Source organism: Amblyomma mixtum, chromosome 3 (assembly GCF_055824585.1).
Source record: "Amblyomma mixtum isolate Tamu chromosome 3, ASM5582458v1, whole genome shotgun sequence".
Taxonomy (NCBI): Eukaryota; Metazoa; Arthropoda; class Arachnida; order Ixodida; family Ixodidae; genus Amblyomma; species Amblyomma mixtum.
The window spans coordinates 50,736,221-50,764,072 of record NC_143014.1 but is presented as its reverse complement, the minus strand read 5'-3'; the positions used below and the strand labels follow the sequence as shown (position 1 = coordinate 50,764,072).

The 27,852-nt window shown below is 44.3% G+C and overlaps 1 protein-coding gene and 1 long non-coding RNA gene across 4 annotated transcripts in view; both read right to left on the bottom strand.

The window, feature by feature from the left end:
• Positions 1–27,852, bottom strand: part of LOC149350165 (uncharacterized) — an 86,879-nt gene that overhangs the window by 16,638 nt on the left and 42,389 nt on the right. For 2 of the 3 annotated variants that reach the window (XM_089579131.1, XM_089579130.1), the window contains exon 9: positions 21,373–21,525. The exons of the other annotated variant lie outside the window; for it this stretch is intronic. In XM_089579131.1, the coding sequence (XP_089435257.1) occupies positions 21,373–21,525 (153 nt within the window). The remainder of the gene's footprint in view (positions 1–21,372; positions 21,526–27,852) is intronic. 3 annotated transcript variants of the gene reach the window in all.
• LOC149350166 (uncharacterized) lies at positions 16,828–21,362 on the bottom strand. The gene is made up of 2 exons (XR_016290838.1): positions 21,003–21,362; positions 16,828–17,038 (listed from the first exon to the last, which is right to left on the bottom strand). It is a non-coding gene; the product is annotated as an uncharacterized LOC149350166 (long non-coding RNA).

Here is a 27,852-nt window from a genome sequence, read left to right as displayed (position 1 = left end):
AACATAACCACTTAACAGTCAGATGCTATACTATGCAGACTTCTTTTCACTCATTTCAAATGCACTTCCTCCCGTAAATGTATTTGTGGATACAATTAAACTTACAATGCCCCTTCTACCTCGTTACAATGAGGTTTAACGGTGCCTAAAAAGCAAAAAAGGTGAAACCTGCCTAACAACACATGCATGTGTAGCACACTTGCGACCTTGTTGGGCTATGCAGCACAATAAATTTTTAGTTCTGCACAGCTTTATGTTCAACATCAACAAACTTTAACAACTACATTGCCTGGCGCCGAGCGATTCTTTGCAGGCTCGTGTAAAAAGAAAAAGGAATTTCCACATGCTCGACAAAAAGATTACAGCACGCAATGCAGCTAAAAGCAAACCAAGATGGTGAAGTAACAGGATAACATAACAGGAGTTACTCTACCTAAAATTAGAAAGAGTAAAAAACAAAAAAAGCCTGCTACTAATTCTCAGTTGCTCCAACGAAGGCAAAAAACATGCTTACATTCAAACTATGCAATGGTTCCCTGCCAAAACTTCAATCTTGCACCCAGGGTGACACTCCTCTTTGCTACACTGGCACTCCAATGCAGGCACTTCTGCTAAAAGCAGCTAGAAGAAATACCTGACAAAGACTATTTTGTTGCAATGTGAAATGAAGCACAAAAAAAGGTTCTACTCGTTAATGCACCTAATACAACAGGAATTTCCACCTTTCATAATCCCTCATAATTCTTCCAACACTGGCAACCACCTGCTGTACGTCCCTTTAACTTCGAGAAACATTCACACTGCTCCCCCCAGGCAAAGGATTTTAGCTTGACTTGTCCTGAACTAACTAAATGCAACGTATGGCAACAGATACAAGACAACAGCCATTCAGAAATAATCACAAGTTGCTATGCAGACACGCAATGAGAATATTCTGCCTGTTATGCCAGACATGTTTAAAGCACTAGTGCAGCATCAAATGAAGCAACAGAACTACAATAGCTACTCGGTACAACCATATGAAGCTGCACACACGAAAGCAAACATGGCAGTGTTTTTGAAATGGAGGGAACATGAAAACAAACTTAGCGACATGGCACAACGCCACCCATAAAGTACTTAATTCAATAACGCCTCATATTCACACAAAACAATCCAAAATGTAAACAAAGAACACAAAGATTTCATCCTGTCACCGCAGATGATCGGGGCACCTCCTATATTTGTAAAATTTTGTGCCCAAATAACAAATTTGAGTTCAATTCTCTTAAAGAAGAATAAGGAAATTTTTCTTGCCACGGACATGGCACACACAGAGAAAGTAATTGTAGCGGATTTTATGGGTCACAGTAAACTCAGCTGCTTAAGAGGTGTTAAAACAGTAACTATCAGATGATGTGCATGCACCGTGCTCTGCTGTACCTGGCAAGATGATTAAAACAAACAAATGTCACAGACTCATCTGCAACATGCCCTTCCCCTTCACTTCGTCTCAACGGATTCTAAGCATAGAACCATTTATATGAAGCAAATTTAATGCTCACGCCAGCACAAGGTGGGCCCTCTATATTTACCAAGCAATGAAGACAAATGCCACCAGCTAATTTTCCTTCACAGGCACAATTACTACCAATTACCTAGTGTTCAATGAAAGCCATTTTTCAGGCTTGGTACCCACATTCATACTATTCCAACAATATGGGATGGTACTGGGATACTGGCTCCATGCACTTAGTTTTCCAGAAATTTTTATTCAGATTGACTGCCCATCATGTGCCCCACATTCACTGCAGCAAAAACTGTTGAACTATCAAACACGTGTGCATTCCACAGCCGCACATGTAAAAATCCCTGGTAAAACTAAATTTACACCGACAACGGCCTCATTGTACTCACTGCTGACCAAGCTGCGACAACATTAATGAGATGACCAACTTAACCCTACAATGCTTAGGCAATGGAAACATGGGATAAAAGTCCTAAATCGTTAAGTGCTTCATTGTTGCTGACCTACACAATACAGGTATGTGAAAAACTGATTATTTTATTGAGGAAAAATATAAATGCATTATAAAATGAGCAAATTAGCCTTTTGTTAATTTCTGCCCGCCTAAAAAGGACAAAACTAAGCACAAATACTCAAGCACATACTATTCCATCACCTGTTGATCTAAGATAAAACCACTAAAATGTTTGTGCAATATTGTGAAGATTTCATTTTGTTTAACAAGTGGAATTTAAAAATAGCTATTCAAACAGTTCGTACAGTATACGAGAGTACATCACAGCGTTGAGAGTACATCACAGCGTTAAGGATAAATCACACCCCCCAATAACTGAGCCATAAGTTGGCGTGTAAACAATTAAGCAAGACCAGAGTTCTTTGGCTAATATAATTACGAAACAACTGTGAAGACCTACTTCACAGAGCAGTGTGCCACAGTATCCAATGCTGGTTATGAGAGGCAAGCAATGCAATATACGATGGGGCAAACTAATTGCTCCAGTGTCAGCAAAACCAGCCACTGTGCTGTATATAGATACATACACATGTGGCCCCCTCTGCATTACGGTTTATTACTTATTGACATTAAAATGCGCAACACTCGCAAGGTGCAACTGTGGCACATGTGTGCAATGAGCAGATACACATGACTCGGCTATTACACTTCCAGTGGCCGATAACAGCTGCCAATTTTACAGTGATTTACAATTTTACACGGGGAGCACATGCTACAGGCGCTGCCCGCAAGCACACTGCCCGAAAATATCCACAAGTCTGAGCCTACACATTTCATAGACAAAAACTGACAAGTTTTTACGCCATGCTGTGTAATAATCGCCTCAACGCTATGGTGACACTTGATTCATGGTACACCTCGGGGGACAAGCGCCCTCACTTCGCCGAAGCCAAGAGAAAGCGTTTGCGTACAGTTTACAAGTAGAAGGAAAGCTGTGCTAGCAGTGTCACAGTGGGTGGACACCTACATAATCCATGAAGGACAGGGCTAAGGAAATGGCAAAGATTTAAAAATAACTGACACATTAGCTCTTGTCTGCACTTCATGATTTACGCACCAAGCATAAACTTAGTGAACTTTTTTTTTCAGTTTTGCCGTCAAAAACAACTATTTTTGGAAGGTGTTTCTCACGAACTCGCTTGCTTTCAGAGAGGTATTTTGCAACGACCATTTATTCCAGCAAAAATAGTTAACCCATTCGTTTCCAAAATGGGGATTCACCGCCCTCACTTTAGAATACACACATCAACAAATGAAGCCACATGCCTGACTGCTCATTTTTGGATAGTTATCACGACCAATGACACTAGTTGCTCGCTAGTTTCAAAGATATATTACGTGAAAGGAATTCTTTGCCCTCCGCTTTTTTTGCACATGACTTTGGTGTCGGTGAAATTCATAGCTTTTTGGCAGTGCGGGAGACGCAGACTGCAAATACCATGAACTTTTAGATGACAGTGAAAGCAATGTATGACTTTTATCTGCAAGGTGAGGATTATTACTCGAACTCTCAACCTGGCACTTCAGACGCAGCTGGAGCCTTGGCTTGGAAATCCAAAATCTTGTTTGTTTGTTTTTTATGGGGGTTTAATGTCCCAAAGCGACTCAGGCTATGAGGGACGCCGTAGTGCAGGTCTCCGGATAATTTCGACCACCTGGGGTTCTTTAACGTGCGCAGACATCGCATAGTACACGGGCCTTCCATTGAAATATTCAACACTGATATATTTGCCTGTTTACATAAGCTACATATTCTATCAAAAGCAGCTGATAAAGAGTGTGCTATGCCGAGATAAAATTTTGCCTGTTCGAAAAGATCATACACGTTGCAGTGTTGCCGCTATACAAGAGCTCAAAAAAAAAAAAAAATGTATCTCCATCTCAAATACATCTACAGGGTTGTCAATGGCACCATTTCCATCGCCAAATACCTCCGAATGATGGCATAGCACAGAGCATTACGCATTACGCAAATGTTTCATGCACAAAGCCCAGGAAAAAAACAGCGAAAGCTGTAGGCAGTGCAACAAGTGCCATTTTCTATACACACCTGACTGCTTCAGGGGATTTCACCGACAGCAAAAATTGTATTTGCTCTAGATTTGAAACTGCCTTGACAGCCGAATAAAATAATTTCTTGTACGCAACCTTTTCAGCTTTAATTATTTCTAACTTTTTCCAGCAATCCAGGTTGTGCTCTGCCGTCGGGGATGGACCGCAGAAGCGAATGGGTTAAGACTACTTTCTCCACGAGATGCAAAACTGCACCGAGTTGGCCTTCAAGTGCTGTACAGAAGAATAACACATTTGAATGCTATTTCAAACGTCAATCGAATGCTGCCATTATGATGAGCTTACAACTGCCCAGAGATTGCGAGCACTTCTGCTGCACAAAGAGGCTACTTTCCAGGTATAGCCGTAACCTACAAAGTCATTTTGCAAAACACCCCTGCTAAATGTGGAGCACTTTCTCCTGTGCAGAGAAATCGTGAGCAAGCAACAAGAAAGTAGATAGTCCAATCTGCACTTGCATGCACAACTAGTGCAGTGACCTAACAAGTCAAAATCTTTGCCGAGGAAGTGTAGCAATTCACAACTTTGTCAGAGTTGACACCCCACAAACTTTTGGCTCCACTACAGCACTTGCACTGATAACTATTAGCAGGAACCAACGCTTGCACAACTTCATAAAAAGCCCCGTAAAGTACCAGTGAGAAACAGCTTGAAGTCTGAGCTAGGCCAGCCTACCATATTCAACCACTGCAACATTGTGGCAAACCACCAATCCTATAGATGCAAAAATGACTTCAGGGGCAAGCTAGCTGGGCTTACTTGCCTAGCAGTTTAGCACAGCTATGTTGACAAGTCGCTGCATCTTGTCTTGATTTCCACTAAGAAATACTGCATTGTAGTAATAATTTTATAGGGTTCGGTTTGGTTGGAATTTCAATGGAGGAGAAATTCTAGAGGCCCGTGTACTGTGCGATGTCAGCAAACGTTAAAGAACCCCAGGTGGTCGAAATTTCTGGAGCCCTTCACTACGGCGTCTCTCATAGCCTCAGTTGCTTTGGGACGTTAAACCTTATAAGATCTCCGCACACATTCTGCAGTTCTCGTATCAGCAAAAGACATCCAAGATGAAAGGAACCATCAAGATAAGACATGCATGCAGTGTCATCGCATGACAAGAGAGGACCCTTTGTTTTCAGGAAGAACTTTGTAACCTCTAACCCCGAGCTGTACTAGTCATGGAAAACTGTACCAATATAACCGATGATGAATCACACTCAGCCGGCCTGATGTTGCACCGCTCCCTCTACCAGATGAGTTACGGTTGGCAGTTGCATTGGTAGCAGTTTTCAACACTAGAGGCCAGTAGTTGTCCATGAAACGCATGTTGAGCCTTTAGCACGTTTAAAGCCTGACAACAATATTTCTCGACAAAAATGCCAAAAAGTTTGGAGATTTTGGCAAGGTCTTCGGGAATTAATTTGGTGGTTAGGAGTTAAAAGTTCACCGTTCCAACTACCAAAAGTCCACTGTTCCAGCTATCCTAGGCCATCACGGAAAGAACTTGCCAACGTAACTATCAACGCAACTCTTAGCCTTCGTGACCATAACGCATCATTTCAGGGTGAGGTGAAAATGCACCTGCTCAAAGTGGGCCACATAGTACAGACACTAGCCTGATGTTGCATTGGCAAGAGTGGACATTAAGCTTTCCTTAGCTCAATGCAGTACGGGGAATTGTCCAAGGTAGAGTATTTCAACAAAAGAGAAATTACTATCAGCGAACACCCAAATGACGCCATACAGCTTCAAAGTTGTATGGCTTTAATTAAGGAAGACTACAGAGCTTTCTCAAGAGTTTTGCAGTTAAAAAAACATTCATCCTGCCACCAGGCCTTCCTTACAGAAGGTCATGCATTATTACCTGACCACAAAAATTAAGTATTTTAGTACCCTGCAAGGGACAAGTGCTCTTTACTGCAATTTTTTTGTCATTAGCAACTGTAAACTGAAAAAAATTGGAATGGCTGCTACAATAAAATGGCGTTAGAATATATGCATACTACATGAGGCCAGTCTGCAGAGCATGGTAGGTCTCTGGAAATTAGGCTTAGCGAGCCTTACTAAAAAAAAAGAAGAAAAAAAAAGAAAGACAGATACGGGACACACTTCAATATCAAAGAGAAAAGTTATTGCAGTAGGATTGGTATAAAACGAATTTTTTTGTCCACATCACATGTCACGGTTTAATTATGCACTAAATCATTTAAGCAAAGGAATGGAGAAGTCTGCCATTAGCAAATGTTAGTATTACTGAGACGTAAATGTTTACTGTACAATAAAATTGCTTTCAATATCCCCACATATTATTTTGTAATGTGCTTTGCTTACTTCAGACTGATGTCTAAAGTAAGCGAAGCATAAATATGAGCAATAAACATTTCAATCTCAGTAAGGCTTCAGTGACCTTCGAGTCTTTCTAATGAGCTTTGTCACTGATGTTAAATGCCTCCCAATGTAATGCTATACAAGGTGCCATCAGTAAAATAAATATTAAGTACTATTAACTCCATTAATTTTTACTGCCTGTGTTATGAATAACAGAAAACCTGAAACACGAATACCCCATTCATATAATCATGGTCAGATCATGATAATGGCTTCAATAACCTTGCCACAAGAAGATCCAGAGAATAAGCACACCAACGGAAGCACACAGACTAAGACCAAGTTAGAGAGATGCATGCATTTCAGACTGCCAATACGCGAGAAGAAACACTGTGAAACATTATCATGTACATTTACCCGGCTGCACTGGCAAGCTGAACTCGTAACACGGCTCCACAAACACATAAAATGATGAAAACAGAGGGTAGAAACAATAAGAGGATGTGGACGAATAGCTCACATACATGCCCCACACACCTACCTCAACGACAAATAATGCACAACGCAAACTTTCAAACTTTTAATTTCGCACCGTGCTTACTCCCTAAAGGGCCCAGAACCAACCCTTCGCGTATGGAGGGCCAGCACATTCAGCAGCTGCACGAATTGCCAAAAACATCCCGGTTAAGCTCCCACACAAATAATGTTCAAATTAAGTTTTCATGAATTATTTTGCAGTGCTTCCTCTTTCCCCCCTCCCCCCAACGTTGTCACAGATCAGCAACGTCAGAGCTAGCGCTTGTCTGCATGTTCACAGGCACAGTAGTAGACTTGCCGGGGGTAACAACGGCCTTCATAGGTGGTGCACAGCTACCGCAGATGAAAACCAAGGGAAAAAAGAAACAGAACTCACACTCTGGGAAACTGCAAAGCTAGATATCATATATTTAATTTCCCTATTATGTAACGCGATTTAAAAATTCACTTTAGAACGATGTCGCTCGTACAATGCCCGTCCGATTCCAAGGCACTTCTCACAAATAAAGAGGTGTTTCAGGGCCCCTTTAAATTTATCTTGGTCATTACCGGTGCATTTACGAAGCTAGTAAACAAGAAAGTAGGGCCATAGCATTTCAATGACATGGAAAATAAGCTTTCCACTGTCTGTTCCAGTTATGGATAGGGATAAAATACAGCATATGCTCTAGGCCCAGGGGTGACATACGAGACTGTTTGAAGATTTTTTTACTCCATTGCGATAGCTGCTCTACCTCTTTTAGCCAACATATGCCCACTTACTCTGTACTGTACCTATTGCCTGAAACATTTGGGTACAAACATGCCTGCCCAAGCACTCATTTATTCCTCGTTATCCTGCTTTTGTGAACAAGTGAATAAGTGAACCATGACAAACCACCACCTTCTACATCAAATGAGAAAGGTGAGGGCTAATCAAGGCAGCATCGAAATGCTGCGGCAGATCTTTGAGAGATCAAATTTGGAGCACGTATGACAAGATTTAGACCGCTGATATGAAACATATACAGCCATCATCTGTTGCACTGTAGACACGCATTTAAACACTGCACCGACTAGAACTGAGGACTGCGCTTCATAAGTTCCCACATCGTTGTAGCAATGAAAATGAGCAGCTGTAGTCTGGTTTAAGTGATGTAGTGAATTAAACTATGTATCAGCATTTATATTGTCGTTTTTTTCGTCAGTCACGTGACCTAAACATCAACTACACGTCACAGACATCATTCAGCTGATGAAACTGAAACCGAAACAGCACGAAAGAAGAAGTCCAATTATAAATTATCGGTTGTAGGCGAAAACCACGCAGTGATAAATTTGGTGTGTATAGTCCTTTGTGACACATCTGTCTTTCCAATGCAGGTTCCAATCAGCCACTCATGCCTACAGATGCTAGTGGTTTAGCAGTTCTCCTGGGTTCCTTCACCCATAGAATGCAACAACCACAAGGGGTCCATGTATTATAAGGACACTCCATTTATGAATTTGTCCTCCCAAATTTAGTCAGGTAAAAATTGGACATCAATCTTTTAGCCAAAAAGAAGACAATTTTGCAGCGAAGAGATTTAGAAGCAGCTGTTCTGTGACACAATATAAAATGCTTTTAACAAGATATAAAAGCCAGCGTGCACTAACAAAGTATTCAGCAGCACATGTGTTTCCATAAGTCTTTTTTTGTTCCTAATAATCCCCCCCCCCCCCCCCCTTTTTCGGTCTATGTTCATAGGATTTCCATGCCCATCCTATACTCCATTCCATAACTAACTTGCAGCACTACCGAAAGCAGAGACCTTCTCAGCCAAACAGGAGAGTGCGTTATATGTGTTCCTCCACGCCTAGCTATCTGCATGTCGTCTGCTTGCGGAGTACACAGATATGGTTAGAAAGAGCATAGTATAAATTGACGCCATCTACGTACCATCTCCCTATGCACGCTTACGTACACTAAACGCAAGCATTTTGCATGACGTTATGCCATTTGTCACATTTGTATTTTCAGTTCAGCACACGCGAACGAAGACGGGACGACACTGTCAGCCTAGTGGTGCCATCTGGTGGTTAGAACACAAAGCATTTTTGTCAAATCTCTGCTTTCCTTTAGGACTAAAAGCCGCAGAATCGTCACTCTAAATAAATGATAAAGCAAATTTATCGTTCATACACTTCATTACAGGCGAGAAGAGACGAAGCGAAAGCCTGGTGCTCCATTTATGGTCAGTGAACATACTGAAACTGGCAGCAACAACACCGAATCCAGTCTGAGGCAGGAGGTTCTGTTTCGAAGGGCGCCGCCAGTTTGGAAACGATGTTTCAAAGGATGTAAAAGGCTCGCACACAAAACTCTGAGCATAGGTAACGCGAGCATAAGTTAAGTCTCGATGTGAAATGCACAATTTAAAGCAGACTATCGCATATGCCCGTATGCATATTTTATACTGGAACTACATTCCGCAGCATCAGAACGTTGCCTATACACTCATCGCAGCTTTTGTAATGTTGCGAGGAACTACTGGGATGGAGTACAGACTTGCTGGGACATACATGAACACTATAACATACTTTCAGTGTCAGAGAAGCCATTTCTAATGCCGATGGCTGAACAGCAGAATGTGCAGTGCCTAATACATTGATGTCAATCTGCGTTCGGGTGGCTGCCCTTCAATAGGCAGTGTATGACTCTGTCCGAAAGCAAAGCCTTGCATGGCATAACAAGGGCTAAAATAAGGTCACAGCGCAATTCCACGGGGTTTTTAAACATTTTGAGCTGACGATCACATTATATTCTTTCCAGGCCTCTCCTTTCTTAAACATAGAAAAAGCAGCAAGCTAAAAACAAAAATCAGCTCCACAGCTGGAGATGGTACTTTGTGTGACATAGCAATGATATAAAAAAACAAAACTCTCTCATGAGAGTTGAATGGGTGAAACAGTGATTGCAGATGACTCCATTCATGAAATGTCTAGAACGACTGAACACAAGTCCGGAAATTTTTGCTCAGCAAGTGTGGAGCAGCTAGCTATCAATGCATGGGTAATGTTAATGACGTCACAAATGCAGTGTTGCCAGCAGAAATTGCCCAAACCATGGTCACTAACACAGCAGACATTAAAACTCATTTGCAGAAATGAAACACCACATAGCAAGGAAATAAGGGCAGAGAGCAGAACTCATAGTATAGAATTCATAAATGTATGAGAACTTCGAAAAACCTTTTCAGTTGCTACTCTTTTTACGGAGAGGACAAGGATGGTTAATTTCCCAAAAATTTAACTACAAACATTTCACATTTCGGTTCAGGCAGTTGCTTGTTTCCATGCAGTGCCTCAGCTCGCATGTTCGCACAGGTTTTCAGGCAGACATCACAGTCTCTAAATCTGCTTACAACTTGCTCACTTCACCCCAAAACAAAGAGCCCCATACAATTTAAAAGAAGCTGGTAAATAAACCCGGTCTGTTGAATCAATGGCAGCTGTGCCTAAATTTTTTCGGTGTGGCAAGGTTCTTGCTGCATCGCAAAACAAGATATAAAAGACGGGGGCATTTATATGGTCCTGCAACAGCATGCAAAATGGTGGCTGCCCACTTTAGATAAACCAAGCTTCCCCTCTACATCTTTCAAATGCTGGAGAAAGGTGCTAGCACACACTACATTCATCACCATCAGCCACCAAGTATAAAGCAGGTAAAAGTCATCACATTGAGACTCCCATCTGACAACAATTGCAGGCACCCTACTCCTGTAAATTTCTTAACCTCACCACTACGCCTGTCCCTCAATTGCCCCCAACTGAATTTCTCTTCCAATACTACCCAACGCCCATGTCAGAGTGAAACCTTAAAGCATTCGAGCCTACGGTCTTAAAATTCTCAAACTGAAGGAATTTCATCGCCTTTACACCGTGCACTCAGCTGCTGTTAAGAGGTTCAGCCATCTCACACCAAGCATTTGTGGCATCACATGGCCAGCAGTGGTTCTGCACAAATGCAAACAAACAGCTTGCAAGTGCGATCTACAAGTCTTCATTTTTTTGTAGTCGCTTAATTCCTTTTAAAATCCCCACAAATACTGAATTAGCATCTATTAGCATTTGCTGCAGTGCTTCAGTGGCCATGGCATTCAGAAGCCGAACACGAGGATGCAGGACCTAACATGGCCGCAGCGAATGCAGTTCAATAGAGGTCAAATGCAAAAAATTCCAGTGTGCTGCATGATGTTGAATAGCTGGAAGTGTGCCCCCATCACTGTCGTGAAAATACCGAAGGGAGGTAAAAGAGAAATGGGAAAGGAATGATCGAAATAAAGACGCGCGGGTCCGCAATCGCATCTGCCAAAGTGATGACGGCTGCTGAATATACCACCCCTCCCCTCGGATATACCACAGCCTGAAGCTTTTTTGGGGTGCTTCAAATTATTCAACTTAAGATTTTTTTTTTTTTCAAAGCCATGAAAGATATATATGTCGATGCTTTCCTCATGGCACGATTCAGGCATCCAACAAAGAGTGCAACAATTACAGTAAAACCTCATTGATATGCATTTTAAAAGTGCAGGGAAAAAAGTGTCGCGCAGAAAGCGTATGATCCAAACTCCCTACTTTTGAAAAATGCAACTGCGGAATGAAGTACAGAGGCATTTATTGATAATTTCAGTTCATACAAATGTCAACTAGCATTCCTTGGCATTAAGGCTGCATTCCTTGGCATTAAGGCTGAACAGCTCCTTTCCTAATGCTCACAGATTTCTTCCCTCACTTTTGGATGCTTCGTCCCTTTGCACCAATGCATTGTGGGGAAGCCAATGCGGCAGCTGACTGTTACAGCATTGTTGCTCTAAATGCTGTGTTCCCCAGACCTGGCTTGCTTGTATGCGCCTCGCTATAGCTCTCCGATGGTGTTTTCCCTAACCCTTAGTACTGCGAAGCCAACACCCCATTCTTCTTCATGTTGCTTCCCACAGGAACAACTTGCTGATATGTTACAGCCAGATGCAACTCAAAAATGAAGCAGCAAATGCCCCTCGAAGGAAGCCCTCCAACCAATGGCATCGACAGATTCTTATGACATCCTGGTTAATTACCTCGGAGCTGCTAGCTTGACATCCCAAAGTAAGGCAGACGAAAGGAGATTAACCATGCCTTCGTCAGATTAACTGTGCAGTCATGCAAATTTACTGACAACATTGGCTGGTGAGCCTCCTTTAAGGGGAATCTGCCACTTTGTTTTTGAGTTGTATCCGACTACAGTGCGCAATTTTTTTATGCTTCACCCCTTTGCGCGCACATACTGCTAAGAAGCCGCCATGGTGGGCGAGCGCCATTGCAATTCAGCTTTTCATGCTGCGTGCCCCCCAGGTTCAGCCCACTCGCGCACAAGTGCGGATGGTCTCTACACGTGCCATACAGCCAGAATGTGTCGCAATAGCCGAGAAACCGTGTTACCAGGGAACATATTAACCAGAAGACAAATAGTTCAACTCTATGGGGCTGTCATTTCATTATTGCAAGTGCCTTTCCTTACGTGTCGTCATTCAGCGCTAGTCCTCTGCTAGAACGGCTACCCGGGGAAGTTGGTAAGGATTCATTGCACAATTCATTTCTACGAGACATCTTTACTGCCTGTGATTTTCAACGTATGAACTGGTAAGTCGCATCAATGAGGTTTTACTGTACTGCACCTTTCCTCACAAAACATGCGCAGCTATATTTCAGCACCAATCCGATTCTGCGTTCACAGAAGTCAATTTTTTTTTTTGTGACTGGCAGCACAGATTGTGCGAACTAGAGTTTTTTGTAGGTGGGATATTTTTTAATTCAAGAGAATTAAATTATGCAATTTTTACCCATTATGCTACTGTTCTGTTATTTAACATCACACAGTTTCAATTGCACTGTGTTCAAAAGAACATGCTGCCCTCCTCTTGAAAACCTACTATTTCAATACAGTTCCATAAACTCAAGTGACCACCGACTCTCCCTGTGTCACAACGCTCAAATGGCAGTAGACTCAAATTATCAGCTCAAACACTTAGTGTCATCTACTCTCCATAAAAAAGACCGGGCCCATGAGTAAATATTCAGTATCAAAAATTCATACGCAGAGAGTGGCTAGTAGGCAAGTAAAGCAGAAAATCTCAATTTTGAATTTTTTAGCTGTCTGTACAAAAATACAAATACAAGTGCTTCACATGCCACCTTATGGTACAGCATAAATTTATTTTACAAAACCTTTTACAAATATATGAGGTGCCAAACAGTCAATGCGCTCTTGGGTACATTTTGAGCAAGTCTTCACTCACTCAACAGGGCAATCATATAGCAAGATGAATATTTCATAAACATCAAAAACTTTCTTTCCGCACATTACAGCACAGTAAAACCTTGTTAATTCAGGTTTCAAGGGACTGGAAAAAACGTCTAAAGTAACTATCCAAAGGTCAAATTATAGGATGGCCCCACAAACAAAACAGCCAAAAGCCATTTACATCAGAGTAAGTTTATATAGTGAAAAACTCTGCAATGAAGTGCGTAGCAAAGACTATATTTCGCAGTTCCATCAAAAGCTTTACTTTGTTCACACTGTTGGGAATGTCGCAACACAACTTCTCCAAAATGCTGAGGACCTCCACGGCTCCATTCCCAACGCAGTAATAGTCAAGCCTCCTCATCGGCTACATAGTATGAACGCATGTGACAAGCGCACATTCTGCCGCACTGGAATAACTAAAGAATGACAGAGGCAGAAGCCAGGGAAGCACGCAGTGGCATCTGATAGCGAGATGCTTTTTAAAAAGAAAAAATCCCTGCCTCTCCCGTAACCGAGAGTAGAGTAAGCATGAAATGTTTACGGGCCTAATGTCATCTCGGTGGACACCCGAACCGCACCGTACAGGAAGGGAGGAACGCCACCACCCGCTCAGCACGATGCCTTGCCATTTGAACGCAAGGTTTTCTGAGGAAAGGAAATGGCGCAGTAATTCTCTGCCATCTCGGTGGACACCCGAACCGCACCGTAATGGAAGGGAGGAACGCCACCACCCGTTCGGCGCGATGCCTTGCCCTTTGAACGCAGCGCTTCTCCCCCGGGCCCCTGTGCGCCTGCGCGGCTTTGCTTCGATGCGCGAAGCCCCTAAGAGATCACGTATGACAACGAAGTGTATCGTGGCATTTATGTGCTTTTTGCAAGCATTTCATGCTTAAAATTAAACATGGTTAGAGAGCGAAAACTGTGGCATATCTGGCAACTATACGTGGCTTGGCGTCTGCATCGTTTAGTGCGTTCCGGGCACTGGATAGGCAGCGCCCCCACCCTGCCACCCTGCAAGGTGACAGTTAATGGTTGACTGCGATGAGCGTTTGCTCACCGAATGAATGCTGCGGGCTACTGCTGCAGTGCCGCGTGTTGTCTGCCACAATGTCAGCGCTAACGCATGCAGCCCACATCTGGCACCACCCCATGTACCTCAAAGCGCGATTGTTCACTGTCCCAGGGAGCCAGTTATGCGCACTTCCTTTCCTTAAAATCATTGGAGTCTAAAACGTTAACGCCAATAGATGCCGACGGCCTATGGCTTCAGTGCAGCGTTTCTGCCACAATGCTGTCAATGCCAACGCATGCAGTGCACATCTGTCACTACCACCACATAGCTTAAAGCATGAGTGAGGTGTCCACTGTCCCAGGGGGCCAGTTATGGGCCTTTCCTTAGCTTTCGAAGCTCCCGCTCTTCATCGTCTTCGTAGCTTAAAGCGAGACTAAGGTGTCCACTGTCCCAGGGGGCCAGATATGAGCCTTTCCTTAGCTTTCGAAGCCGCCGCTTTTCATCTGTTTTATAGCTTAAAGCACAACTAGGGTGTCCACTGTCCCAGGGGGCCAGTTATGAGCCTTTCCTTCGCTTTCGAAGATCCCGCCTCTTCATAGTCTTCGTAGCTTAAAGCGAGACTAAAGTGTCCACTGTCCCAGGGGGCTAGATATGAGCCTTTCCTTTGCTTTCGAAGCTGCCGCTTTTCATCTGTTTCATAGCTTAAAGCGCAACTAAGGTGTCCACTGTCGCAGGGGGCCAGTTATGAGCCTTCCCTTTGCTTTCAAAGATCCCTCTCTTCGTTGGTTTCGTAGCTTAAAGTGTGACTAAGGCGTCCACTGTCCCAGGGGGCCAGTTATGAGCCTTTCCTTTGCTTTGCTTTCGAAGATCCCGCTCTTCATCTGCTTCATTGCTTAAAGCGTAACTAAGGTGTCCACTGTCCCAGGGGGCAAGTTATCAGTCTTTCCTTAGCTTTCGAAGCTGCCGCTCTTCATCGGTTTCATAGCTTAAAGCGCGATTAAGGTGTCCACTGTCCCAGGGGGCCAGTTATGAACCTTTCCTTTGCTTTCGAAGACCCCACTCTTCATAGTCTTCATAGCTTAAAGCGTGACTAAGGTGTCCACTGTCCCAGTGGGCCAGTTATGAACCTTTCCTTTGCTTTATCTGAAGGTCAAATGAAGGTGAAATCTCCAGACACGGTGACCTTGGCTTTACCTAGCGTAGTGAAGCTTTCGCTTCAAAAAAGAATTATAGCCACTTGCCCTCAGGGTGCAACAAGTGATCTGCACTAGCTGGTCCGAGAAATCATTAACACAATGACGACGTCATGCAAGACTGCCACTGAACAAACACAAATAGCCACAGGAGTGTGTAAGTGACTGGGCAGAATCGCAGTAGAGAGGAATTATACTCCACATCACAGTCCAGGTGAGGGCCTCTGGTTTGAGCCGAGTTGTCCAAGTAGACCTTCATTGGTGAGTGGAGACTAGGGTAGAGTGGACATGTCCCCGAGCCGTGTGTATGTACAAAGTTGTCTTTCTGCTCTAGAATGGACCATACGGATGGGGCAACATTAACGACGATGTGAAACCGGGCGAATAATTACGCAAATACAGCTAGCGCTGTTGTAGAGCAGCAATGCACCAACAAGCGTTCAAAACGGCACAAAGTTGAGCTAGGCCGGATGGCCGATGCATGGCCGATAGCCTCTGACATCACAGGCTGGCAGTGAAGCTCAAAAACTGAACTGTGCAGCTGGACCGTTTCTTGGCTTAGTCACAGATGTCCTTTAATTTCTGTTACACCTGCCATTGTGTACAGCATGCAATTCGGACTTGAGTAGGAATATCTGGACAATCATTTGCCGTGCCAGTCATACCTCAGCACGGCCCGCATTCAGGAGCCCATCTGAATAAATTGGTGCAAGTCCAGCAGCATGCATAATAGCGAGTGTTCAACGCCATAGACTAACACAGGCATTGGCCAGGACCATGACAGCTATTTGAATTATTTGCATTTTCAAATTAATGAAGGTCAAATTAACAAGGTTTTACTGAGCTAGCTGATCTTATAAAAGGTTAAAGAAATGAAGAGGCACCAAGCATATAAAAGAAAGAAAAAGAAAGCAAAAGGAAGATAGCATAATAACTTAAGCTTTCACAAAGTGCACGAGCAGTTTAAGTATACCACAATGACGTCTTCGTTATACTTGCATTGCATTCAGTGTGACACCTCGAACTCAACCAAGAGTGCAAGCAGGTGCCACCTTCCCAGGACTCATTTGCAGAGCAAAAACTAAATAATGCCTTCACAGATTATGTCAGCATTCTAGATGGTGAAAAATCATTACCATACTCATGAAGCTGCCATTACAAACAAGCGACAAATACACTTTTTTTTTTTAACGAGAAACAGACAACCTTGACCCCTTTGCCTTGTATGAGTATACCTCATATTGCAAATAGATCTCTTTTCCTTAATGCCATCATTAACACACCTCTTTTGCTTGAAAGGACCTCAAATAACTGAGGTAGGGACGTGGTACAGTGTCCAAAGACACAGAAGCAGAGCACTTCTCATGAAGTGGTGTGCAAAGAATACACTGCAGTAGTAGTGTGGCACTTTAGGGCAATAATGACATGGGCTTTGCTACAACCCTTCAACAGCCTGCTGTGCTGCCAGGCCTTCCTGCAAAGCTGGTTCCGTGATGACGACTCCACTGTCATCAGGGTCCTCATCTGACTTGCTCTGGTGGGATGCAGAACCATCTGCTTCAGAAGTACTCTCCTATAATCAAGAAGGAGGATGCAAAGAAAGTCACAAAATTGGACAAAGGCATGGCCAAATACACGAGTTTTAGACACACACTCGTACACCACAAAATGCACAAGGTGCTACATGCAAACTACATGCAATTATGCACAGTCCAAGGTTTTCTAACTAAAAAAAAGCTGAACATTTTTCTTAGTTATTTCTTCGCATAAAACTTACTCTAAAGTGAATCAAAAGGCATTCATATCCCTCAAGAAGCGCAAAATTATGAGTGTACCCACAGTGCCAGTGTGGCATTACAATGGGGGCACAAATACTAACTGCAATAAAAGATTTATCAGAGAAAACCATTAGGATATTCTAGAGCACTCCTACCTACTGCACAATTATTTCAGCCTGCAAGCACTGCCATCCTCAATATGCATTCTAACTTGCACAACAGAACAATGTGTTCACATTCCCAAAACAAACAGGGCTTGAAAACAGGAGCCTGGCTAGGAGAGTGCATGCGTGTAAACTCATTGGTTGCATTGATGTATATCATCAGCAGTGCAGATGGTATCGCAGGCAACACACTGCAGTGTTCCTTTTATCTCATATATGAGCTCTATGTGCATCTGACATAGAAGACGATTTAAGGTGGCCATCATGCCCTCTAAGTCCGACCCCTTTTGCCTGCCATTCACTTCCTCACAACACCTACCAACAATCGCGTGGAAAATGGTGAACAAGCTGAAAACCTGCGAGAAGAGCTCAACAGAAGTGCCCTTAACCGATGAAAAATTTGACAACGCAGCTCTTGCACCAGAAGACGCAGTTTATCTCTAAAAACTCTCGGACTTCCCTCCTTTAGAAAAATTGGTTTAAAAGATGAAAGAGCCCCATTGTAAAGCTGGCGGTTCATTGCAATAGTACAATGAGTAAGACTGAAGTTCAAAAAATTATCTACCAGCTGCAGTAGCTTCGATCACATCGGCTGCAGACAGATAACAAGCACATACTAACAGATTATGGTCTGCCAATATATTCACGCATTTTTGAAGAAAATATATCCAAAAAAAGCAGGGGGAAAAATAAGGTTGTTTCAGTACAATCATGAGGTTTGGTCGAAATTCAGAAGCCTCCCAGAAAATTTTGGAGTGTTGACAGATATGTGAAAGCTTGCGTAGCAACGGCTCTCAAGCCAAGGCATTCATTCTTTCGCTGCCTTTACTAAATCCAAATTTACTGGTACACCTCTTATTGTTACACCCAAGATTTACCACGCGTTAAGTAATTATGAACCCTACTTAAGCAGCCTGTCTAAAACAGACTGATTCTACAATGCCAAGGTTTGCCCAGACCTGATAACTTGCAGCGGAGGTTTTCAAACTGTGCCCCATGGAACCCTTTGGTTCCGTAGAACGCCTTTAGGGTTGTTCCTCAAGCAATGAAATCCATGCATGCTTCAACCGTCACCTTTCCATCACCCAATTTATTTTGGGACTGATCATAGTGTAATTGGTTGTAGCAGACTGTTGCACTTTTTAGCCAGTCATTATCAACCGAATTTGAGCCTTCCTGAAGGCTTGCACACCTGCTTGCTCTTTTTCTGCACCCATGCTAGGCAGGAAAAGACAGAAGCCAAGACACATGTGGGTTCCTCAGCACGGTGAAAGCTAGCAAGATTTACTTTTAAAGTCACTGCAGGTACCATTCACTGCACTGCACACACTATCGTGCTCTTTCACACATTCGTTTCAGCAGTTTCCTGTTTGGTCCACGTTTTGATTACCACAAGATAGTGGAATGGTGTAAACACCTCAATGACATATCACCAAAAAACTTTTTACTCTACAACCTAGTGCAACAAATTTACAGTTAACTTTTTTTTACAGTTCTTGCCTTGCTTTTCAGGAGCTGAGAAAACAACTATTGTATATGTTTTAGTGCGATTCATCATGTTTTCTTTTTGTTCTTTGGACGCAGACTTGTTTATTTCCACAGTGCAAAAAATAAAATTTTAGTTTAAAGTCAGCGCTCATCTGTGTGTCTGTGTTCCTTTCAACCCTGTCTCAGTTTACACGGTTTATATCAATGCCATACCAGCTCGCCCAAGGTTCTCTTCTAGCACTTACTAACGTGGGCAGAAGACTTCGACACTGGTGCAGCACACATAATACAGTAAAACCCTGGTAATTTGAACTCTTAATTCAAAATCCTAAACAATTGGCAGAATTTCTATGGCCCCTTAATTCGTAATGTAAATTTGACCAATTAATTTGAACTGGCAGCTTGCACCGGCATTAACGCGCACACCTAGGGTGCTAAAGCAGGAATAGCCAAGTTCACAAAATCCATAGCACCTGAGTTCCACTGGTAACGCAGCGGCGCGCCACTTATGATAGGTGCGTAAGCGTGCATTAAGCAGCGGGAGTCTTAATAAGACACTTTGACGCATCATGCACTATAACACAGAAAGCAGCGACACTCAGACTTAGCATGCAGCACGGCGACACCATGCAGGCCAAAGCACCCTCTGCAGTTCACAGAAAGGGGACCACCATTTGGTGGCGTTGACATGCTCGATAGCGCTGGCGCCAACAAATAGCACAGTTTTTGTTTCGCGAGCACAGCGCCAAAATTTGTCCATGCAAACAATGCCGCGCCACACACAGATTAGCCGGATGGACTGCACATGCTCTTTTCTCGTTGGTCCTTTTCAACTCACAGCAGCAGCTCTTCTGCACATGCACCTCAGAGCTGAGCTGTGTCACTAACCCTGACAAATCCGACCATGGCTCCCACTCATGCATGTGCACCAAGAACGCCATCGCAGTATGAACGCGCGGAGTATAAACGCGCCAGCAAACAGCAAAGCTTTGATAATGACAGAGTTGCATCAAGAGAGATGCACGATTATATTTTGTGGACGTTGAGACTGTGAAAGGAGTCAAAACGAGCTACCGCTATGAGAGAAAATTTAAACATTTACCGCAACTTTGTTGAGTGCAATGGTGCTGACCGTAAAGCGCTGCAATTGGTTGAACAACATTTTGCACATGCCTTTTTGCGTTTTACTTTGATTTCGGATAATTCGAAACCCCGCCTAATTCGAATATTTTAAGCTGCCCAACGGGCTTCAAATTAACAAGCTTCTACTGTACATGTGCGCTCCAGTGCCTTGAATGGTAGTTGCTCTCAAAATGTCCAGCAACATGTCAGGCATGACTGTACTGCTGTTTGTGATTTACGGCAAATAAAAGTGCACTGATGCACGGTACCAAACGTGTAGACACTGCAAAGAACCCAACACATCTGACCAGCAGTACTGCCAGTGTTGCTGGGCTCTCACTGCTTCACAATATGGGTTTCACTTTTAGGTTTTAATGTCCCAAAGAGACTCAAGCTATGAGGGACGCTGTAGTTCATTAAGTGCTTCGGAAAATTACAGCCGCTTGGGGTTTTTTAAAGTGCGCTGACATCGCACAGTAGATGGGCCTCTAGCATTTCACTTCCATCAAAATGCGACCACCGTGGCCGGGAATGAACCCACATCTTTCGGCACACAGCAGCATGTTAAATAAGGGTAAAAGCTGTGACATCACTGCTGATGAGATTAAAAGGCAATGTACAGAAATATAAATGAAAAAATATGAATCACAATCTGTTTTGCCATTTAACTGGTCATCTGCTTCATCTATGCACTTCAAACATTTAAACAGATAAAGAAATTTCACTGAAATCCTTCCGCAATAATAAATTTGACGTTCCTTTCTAGCCCTTTCTGATGCTCTAGCAAATGGCTACTATTTACACCAGAGCAGCTTTTTCACTCAGGTCTAGCCCAATATCCCTGAACCACAGCGCTTGGCTGTCTTCTTTCTGCTTAAATGAAGCACAACTTTTGAGCTGTTACAAGCAATGCACTTTTCCAGTCAGGCTCAAAGCAAAGCAAAGGAGGAACATAAAGCAAACAATAAAAAAGCAGACTGCTTACCTGAAGATCTCAAAGTGCTTGCAAGCCACAGCCAAGAAAAACCCGCCAACCAGCATGAGCTTCATGCTTTCAAGTCAGGCTTGGGAACATCATTGTGCATCAGAAAATGAAGCAAACAGAAGCAGCCCGACACCATGGCAGGACACATGCATGCCAGCATAAGTGGCCCAAGTGCTGAAACAAACCATCCTACACAACTACGAGTGTGCAAATTGGCCAAAACACCCAAGAAAGCAGCCATGCACACCAACTACCACCAGCAAAGCAGACCGCCACAGTAAAGCGTGCAATGATATTAGGTGCGATAAGTGCTGCAACAACAGCAGAAAGAAACTGTGGCAGTATGGTTACAGCTAGGTGCTGCACCAACCTGCACTGTGCCATGGGACTCTGGAGGAGGCACAATGGGAATGGCTGCTTTAGGCCTCCGAGGAGGTGTGGGTCGCTGCTTGTGCTGCTGGCTTTGTGTGTTATAGTAGATTATGTCTCCATGGTAGTAGGGGGGCTTTTGAGCTTGCGTCTGCTGCATAACCACAAACAAACCAGACCAGGAATGAACAGCATCCTTAAAATCCGCTTCCATCTCAAGCTCTGTCTCCCAGAAAAATGCACGCCCCAGCTGGACAAAATGAAAGCACAAATCTTCCCATGCAAGCCCCAGCAAAAGAGTGCAAGCCTGCCTATAGCCTGTACAAGAAGATGGACACTGATGAAAACAGACATGTCATTAAATAGCTTTCCTTTTCACAACTTCAATGGCAATGGCAATGGCAATGCTCCACCCGACTCCTAGACATGTATTTTTCTTTTTCCTTGCTAATGTTTACCTTTTCTTTTATTTTGCTTGTTCCTTACTGTTCACCTGTGTTTGATTTGTATTCACTTTTTTTTTAATTCCAGAGTGCACTGCTCAAATTTGTATCATGTTTGTCATTTTTGTTCGCCCACCTGCTATGGTCCCTGCTGGGACTGGCAGTATTGTAAATAAAATAAATAAACTTCTGTGACTTTCACCATCTAATATACAGGGTGTCCCAGCTAAATGTAACCAAGCTTGTAAAAGAGAGGATGTTCCCTAGCCCAGTGAGACCAAATGAGGGTTGTTGCCAGTCGCGTTTCCTAGTCTGCGGTATTTTTTTATTCTGCAAATGTAATTAATTAGCAGAGACCAATTAGCAAACTTTTTAATTATTGCCTTTAGGAAGAAAGTGTCAATGGAGGAGTGGTAGATCCTATAGAAAAATAACCGGTTGCCGTGTTTGCAAGCAAGTACCACTGATACAGGTTCTTTTATTTGCCTTAAAAGAAAGCCCGCGAAATACAAAAAGAACCACGTGATAGGCAAGCAGTTTCGGCACTCCCAAACGACCGGTCAAGCAACGACATCTGCTTATGTTTGCGACGCTGTCCCGAACAGGGTTCGACGCTTTGAGGTGGTGGCGAGATACCGTATAAACGCGTGTATGGGCCGCACCCCGTTTTCCCGAAGGAGATGTTTAAAAAAAAATAAATCCGTGTAAAGGCCGCACCCGAACTTTCCATGACCCAGGCGGGAATAGCCTTCTAAATGCACGCGCCGTGGCCTCCGCGATCGGCTCAGGCTGCGAACAACGGTGCGCTCGATCGCGGAGCGCTTGATTGCGGAGGCCAAGCACGCGCACAAGAGCTTCCAAAAACCGTCCATGGATGGCGCCCGAGGTTGCAGCCATCATCATCATCGTCAATTTTTTTTCTCCCCCGCGACTTCCCGCTATCTAATCGGCATCAGTATCGCCAGCTCTAGCCTTTTATGGCGGATTAGCGCGTTCGCCGTAGTTGCTGTGGCTTTCGTGTGCTGCCGCCGAGTAATGCAGTTTCAGCACGATGGGCAAGCACCTTATCAGCTACACGGCTGGGAGTTAGCTCTCGAACGCGGCAAGCGTGCGGCGGACAGGGAACTTGACATGGCCGAGAAGTGCGTCCGATGACCGTGCAATCAAAAGGGTGCATTGAGAAACACAAGCTGCAAAAAACGCGCTTTCCGAGGCGAGCCGTGTGAGTTTCCCGAACTGCTCTGCTAGTGATGGAAATGCGGAACAACGGCTACACATTGACAGCGGACATGCTGCGCGGCTTCTTTTGGCATGAGCGTGCACCAGAGAACAACACCAGCTCAGAGTTGAAATACTCCGCGAGTGTCGACTGAACGTAGAATAAATGCCGTTCATTCCCTGATTGCTGTGTTTCTGCTTAAAAAAATTTTTTTTTCTAAATCGCGTGTATGGGCTGCACCCCGAAAATTGGCTCCCGAATGTGGAAAAAAAAGTCCGGCCCTTACACGCGTTTATACGGTATACGCCAGGAACTGCTTATGCGTCATGGAAAGTAAGCGGGCGCTGCTTTTCAAGGAAGTGAAGTGCGGCTCGCATAGAGCACTTTTTCACGCGAAACCTCGCCTCGAGTGATAGGCATGTGGCCGTGCCGCCGAACTTGCACCGTCACGCGCTGAAGAAGCGGTCGCCCTAGCGCCCATGCGAGAGTTGCTGGCTTATATCTCGCAACCATCGCAAAACGCCGAACCCCGTTCGGGACAGCGTTGCAAAGACAAGCGAATGTCGCTGCTTGATCGGTCGTCTGGGAGCGCTGAAACTGCTTCCCTATCACGTGGTTCTTTTTGTATTTCGCGGGCTTTCTTTTAAGGCAAATAAAAGAAGCTGTATCAGTGGTACTTGGTTGCAAACACGGCAACCGGTTATTTTTTTATGGGATCTACAATTCCTGCATTGACACTTTCTTCCTAAAGGCAATAATTAAAAAGTTAGCTAATCAGTGTCTGCTAATTAATTATGTTTGCACAATAAAAAAAATACCGCAGACTAGGACACGTGACTGGCAACAACCCTCAGTTGGTCTCACGGGGCTAGGACACTTCGTCTTTTTTAAAAGCTTGGTTACATTTAGCTGGGACACCCTGTATACAAAGCAACTTGTACACATTAGACTGGTAAGCTTCCCAGTAATTTCCTTGATTGGCGATTTGGAACCTTTACTGGGCACAGAAAAGAGCGCACATCCTTTGCCTGAAATGCTTTCACAACACAAACAACTCAGCTGGCACCTTCTGTCACAGTGCCAGCAAAGATGACCCAGGAAGCCAGGAGTTAAAAATATTCGTAGTTCCAGCAGAAGCTACAACTTTCTTCAACCACATGTGAAGCAATGGTATCACATGCAAAAACCTTACAATGCCACCACTTCTGCAAATAAAGGTGCCGCCAGGAAGAGTAGAATGCAGGCTTTTGCTGTGGCCCACAAAAGAATCGTGATGACCATGAATATTCTATGACAGTGAGTAAAAATCATTTAATTCCTGGCACAAACACTTAGACCCAGTTGTAAAACTATTCACATTAATATAATGCACGCGCACACACACACACACGGACTCGTACACACGCACGCACACATACTATGACCTCAGCCTGTTAAAGGCAACCACAGCCAAGCGGATGGCACGGAAAAATACAAAAGCAACAGGTACATCAATGTTATCGAAGGCAACACTTCAGAAGTGCATGCAACATCATTGCGCACAGCAAAGCCTCCAATGCATAACACACATTCAGCCTCCCATGCAATAGCGACTGCAGTCACCATTCTGCCACCACTGCTTTGCGTTTCATAATGCGCAGTTCTATGCCAGTTTTCCCTCCTTTCCTTTCTCTCTTCCACTCATTTTTTCAGTGCCCCCTCTTTCAACAACGCACACCAGCTTCTTTCTACATTCACAGCCACCCTACTTTTAGCCTGTGCATGCCGCAGGGCCCCAAGGTGATCGAAAAGTTGGTTTCTCCTAGTGGCAAAAAAAAAAAAAAAATCCCTACCTTACGTACAAATATAACGCAAGTTGCATTCTGAAACATATGAACTGGGAAAAAAAAATGCCATGTATTCGCGCAACTACGACACGAAGGCCTCCCGTTCACCAGAAATTCGGAGCTTCAACCAATGCACCTTCCTGTACATGCACACAAGTATGTACTTATTTGCCATGCACATTCAACCTAGCCTATAGCTGGCAAAAACTTTAAATGTCATGCCACACATTTATATTGGTAACATGGCTACAGATTCAATCAGTGGACTATTATTCCTTTAAGTAGAGAAGGGGATAGCCAGTACCACAGCTTAAATGGCACAGTGCCAAAAGTGACATTCAGAGGTCATGGGCTCAGTTAGACCCTTATGTATACCTTTCAAGCCAATAAAACTACTATGGAAATATACTTTCCAAAGTGTCAATGACTGCTGGCTTCCTTCAGTCACTTTGAAGGCCTTTTGTAGCAGCGCCCACTCTGGACGACTGGAGAGCCCGAAAAAGACTAAGTGACATGAGCCGCATGCCAGAATGCTCGGGCACAGAGATGGCACTATGCCTCAAGCTACACCGCTTCCTGATATCTAGGCCTCCACCGCCACATTTGCTTCCCTGTCCTCCTGAGTGGCCCGCTTTGGCTGTCCATCTATCATTATCACGGACCGTGGCCACCAGTTCGAGTCGACCCTCTTCGCCGAACTCCACTGCCTTCTCGGCTTGACACACCTGCGCACCACCGCTTACCACCCCCAGACCAATGGCCTGGTCGAACAATGTCACCACCACCTATGGGAGGCCCTCAACGCCCGTGCATCACCAACACAGTGGGTTCAGCGCTTGCCTATCACCTTATTGGGCATATGCTGTGCCTTCAAACAAGACCTCTGCTGTTCCATGGCTGAGCTTGTTTATGGCACTTCCTTATGCCTCCCGACTGACTTCTTCAGACCCTTCACCCTCCCCTCCCCACAGACTACATACAGCTCCTTCGTGAAGTATTCCGCAACCATCGACCTCAACTGCCACGCCCTAGGCCCACTCATCAACCATACATCTCCTCGAAGCTCAGGACGGCTACACGTTTTTGTGCAACATAACTATCGCCGCCCTCTTCGGCCGCACTACCGCGGGCAGTCTAGTGTTCTGGATCGCCGTCCCAGCTCATACATCACAGACATGAACGGTGCGCCCTTGGAGCGGCTGAAACCTGCCTACCTCCTCAACAATAACACCTCTGCTTCCACAACTTGTCTCTCCGCCACTCCCTTGGCACCACACAGCGTTCACTGACACCCCGGTATACGCCTTACTCTGCTCCTCGCTTGGGGGGAGCCCTATAGCAGCACTCTCTCTGGACAACTGGAGCGGCCAAAAAATATGAAACTACACGAGCAGCATGCTAGAACGCTTGGGCGGCAAGATGGCACTCGGACGTTGACGAGGCATTAAATGGAAACCTGCTCTCAAGTCTGCAACCGTTTGGTGCATGTCCTTCTTCCCGATGGTGCTCCACACCCTCATGATGCCTCCTTAACTTTTTGGATGGATGACGAGAACCAATTCAGCAAGTGTGAGTTTATTAAGGCTTCACTGAGAATATAACTGAGCATCTGCCAGGATCTTGAAGGGCATGTTTAAAAAAGCCCAGTGCTACAATGCAGTAGCCAAGTCACAAATGAACTAGCAAGCCAAACTAGTGCATCACTTCTTGAGACTTGTTCTGTCCACACCTAAGCAATCAGTTTGTCGGAGACAAAAAGGGAGACAAGATGCGGCGAAATTCGACACACGATTTTCTCTGCCAGGAACCCTTGTGCATGTGTGTGCGCGTGAGCCGACCAAGCCACAGGCGCCCAAAAGGGCATCCCGCGGCCGTCCCCCCGCGACCATCCCCGAACCAGACGGCGGGCTGTGAGGTCGGCCAGCGTGGTTGCCGGTCGCCGTTTTCCGGGAACTCTGAGTGTCCAAGGTCGGAGAGGCGGGAGCGGCGGCAGAAGAGGGAGAAAGGAGGACTCGGCCTGGCATCGCGAGACAGTGGTTTGGCGAGGCGCTCAACGGAAAGGCCGTGCTTTCAATCTCTCTGTAAAGTTTTCTTGTTTTACCATTCGGCCAGTTAAACCAGTTGTTTTACCGGAGTTCCTTCTTTGTGAACGAAACTAACGAACGCGTACGTAGAGCACGTACTCTCTCACGTACAAAAAAGTTTGGTGCCGAAACCCAGAACTTCTGCTATGGATTTTGTGAGATCATCGCTACGTTGCTGCAACGCTCACGCTCAACGCATCCACTTCACGTACGTCTCGGCAACTATGACTACCGATGTCAGCAATCCGGTAAACTAATCGACTAAACGAACCTTAGAAGAGAATGGAGTGCCTTTTAAAGAAACGAAGAGCATTACACTCGCAAATTACAAAGCTCATCAACAAAACGGAGAAGAGCCAAGCGTCCCTCACAAGTACAGAATCTGTACAGTTTCACGCTCGACTCAGCAAGCTGCAGCAACAGCTAGAGCATGTAAACAAAGAAGTTGAACCACTGAACCACAAAGAAGTTGAACCACAATTCTTTTACTATAACATCAAAAAAATGCATTCATCTATGGAAGCTGAAATGGAACCGCAGTTTCACTTTACTACATCCGAGTTGACTATAGCACGGTTCTACTGTAGTAATACAATTACTTCTATGATGTTATAAAAAAGAAAAACTAACCACTCAGAAAAGTAGCCACAATATATGCGGAGCGTCAAGTGCCAAGATACTTGCTTTCAACTTTAATCGCTGGTTGCTTTCAGAATCTAAACTCAAATATTTGTAAACCACGTAATCAGCATGCCTTCAGGAAATACAAAAGGATGAAAACTTCAGAAATGCGTCAACACTAACCTGCCATTCCAACAAGCAATCACTACCACACAATTTCAGCGAGCATTATTCAGCAAAATGAATGAGTGAATGGCAAAAAGCCTCTCCAGTAAAAGAAAACTACTG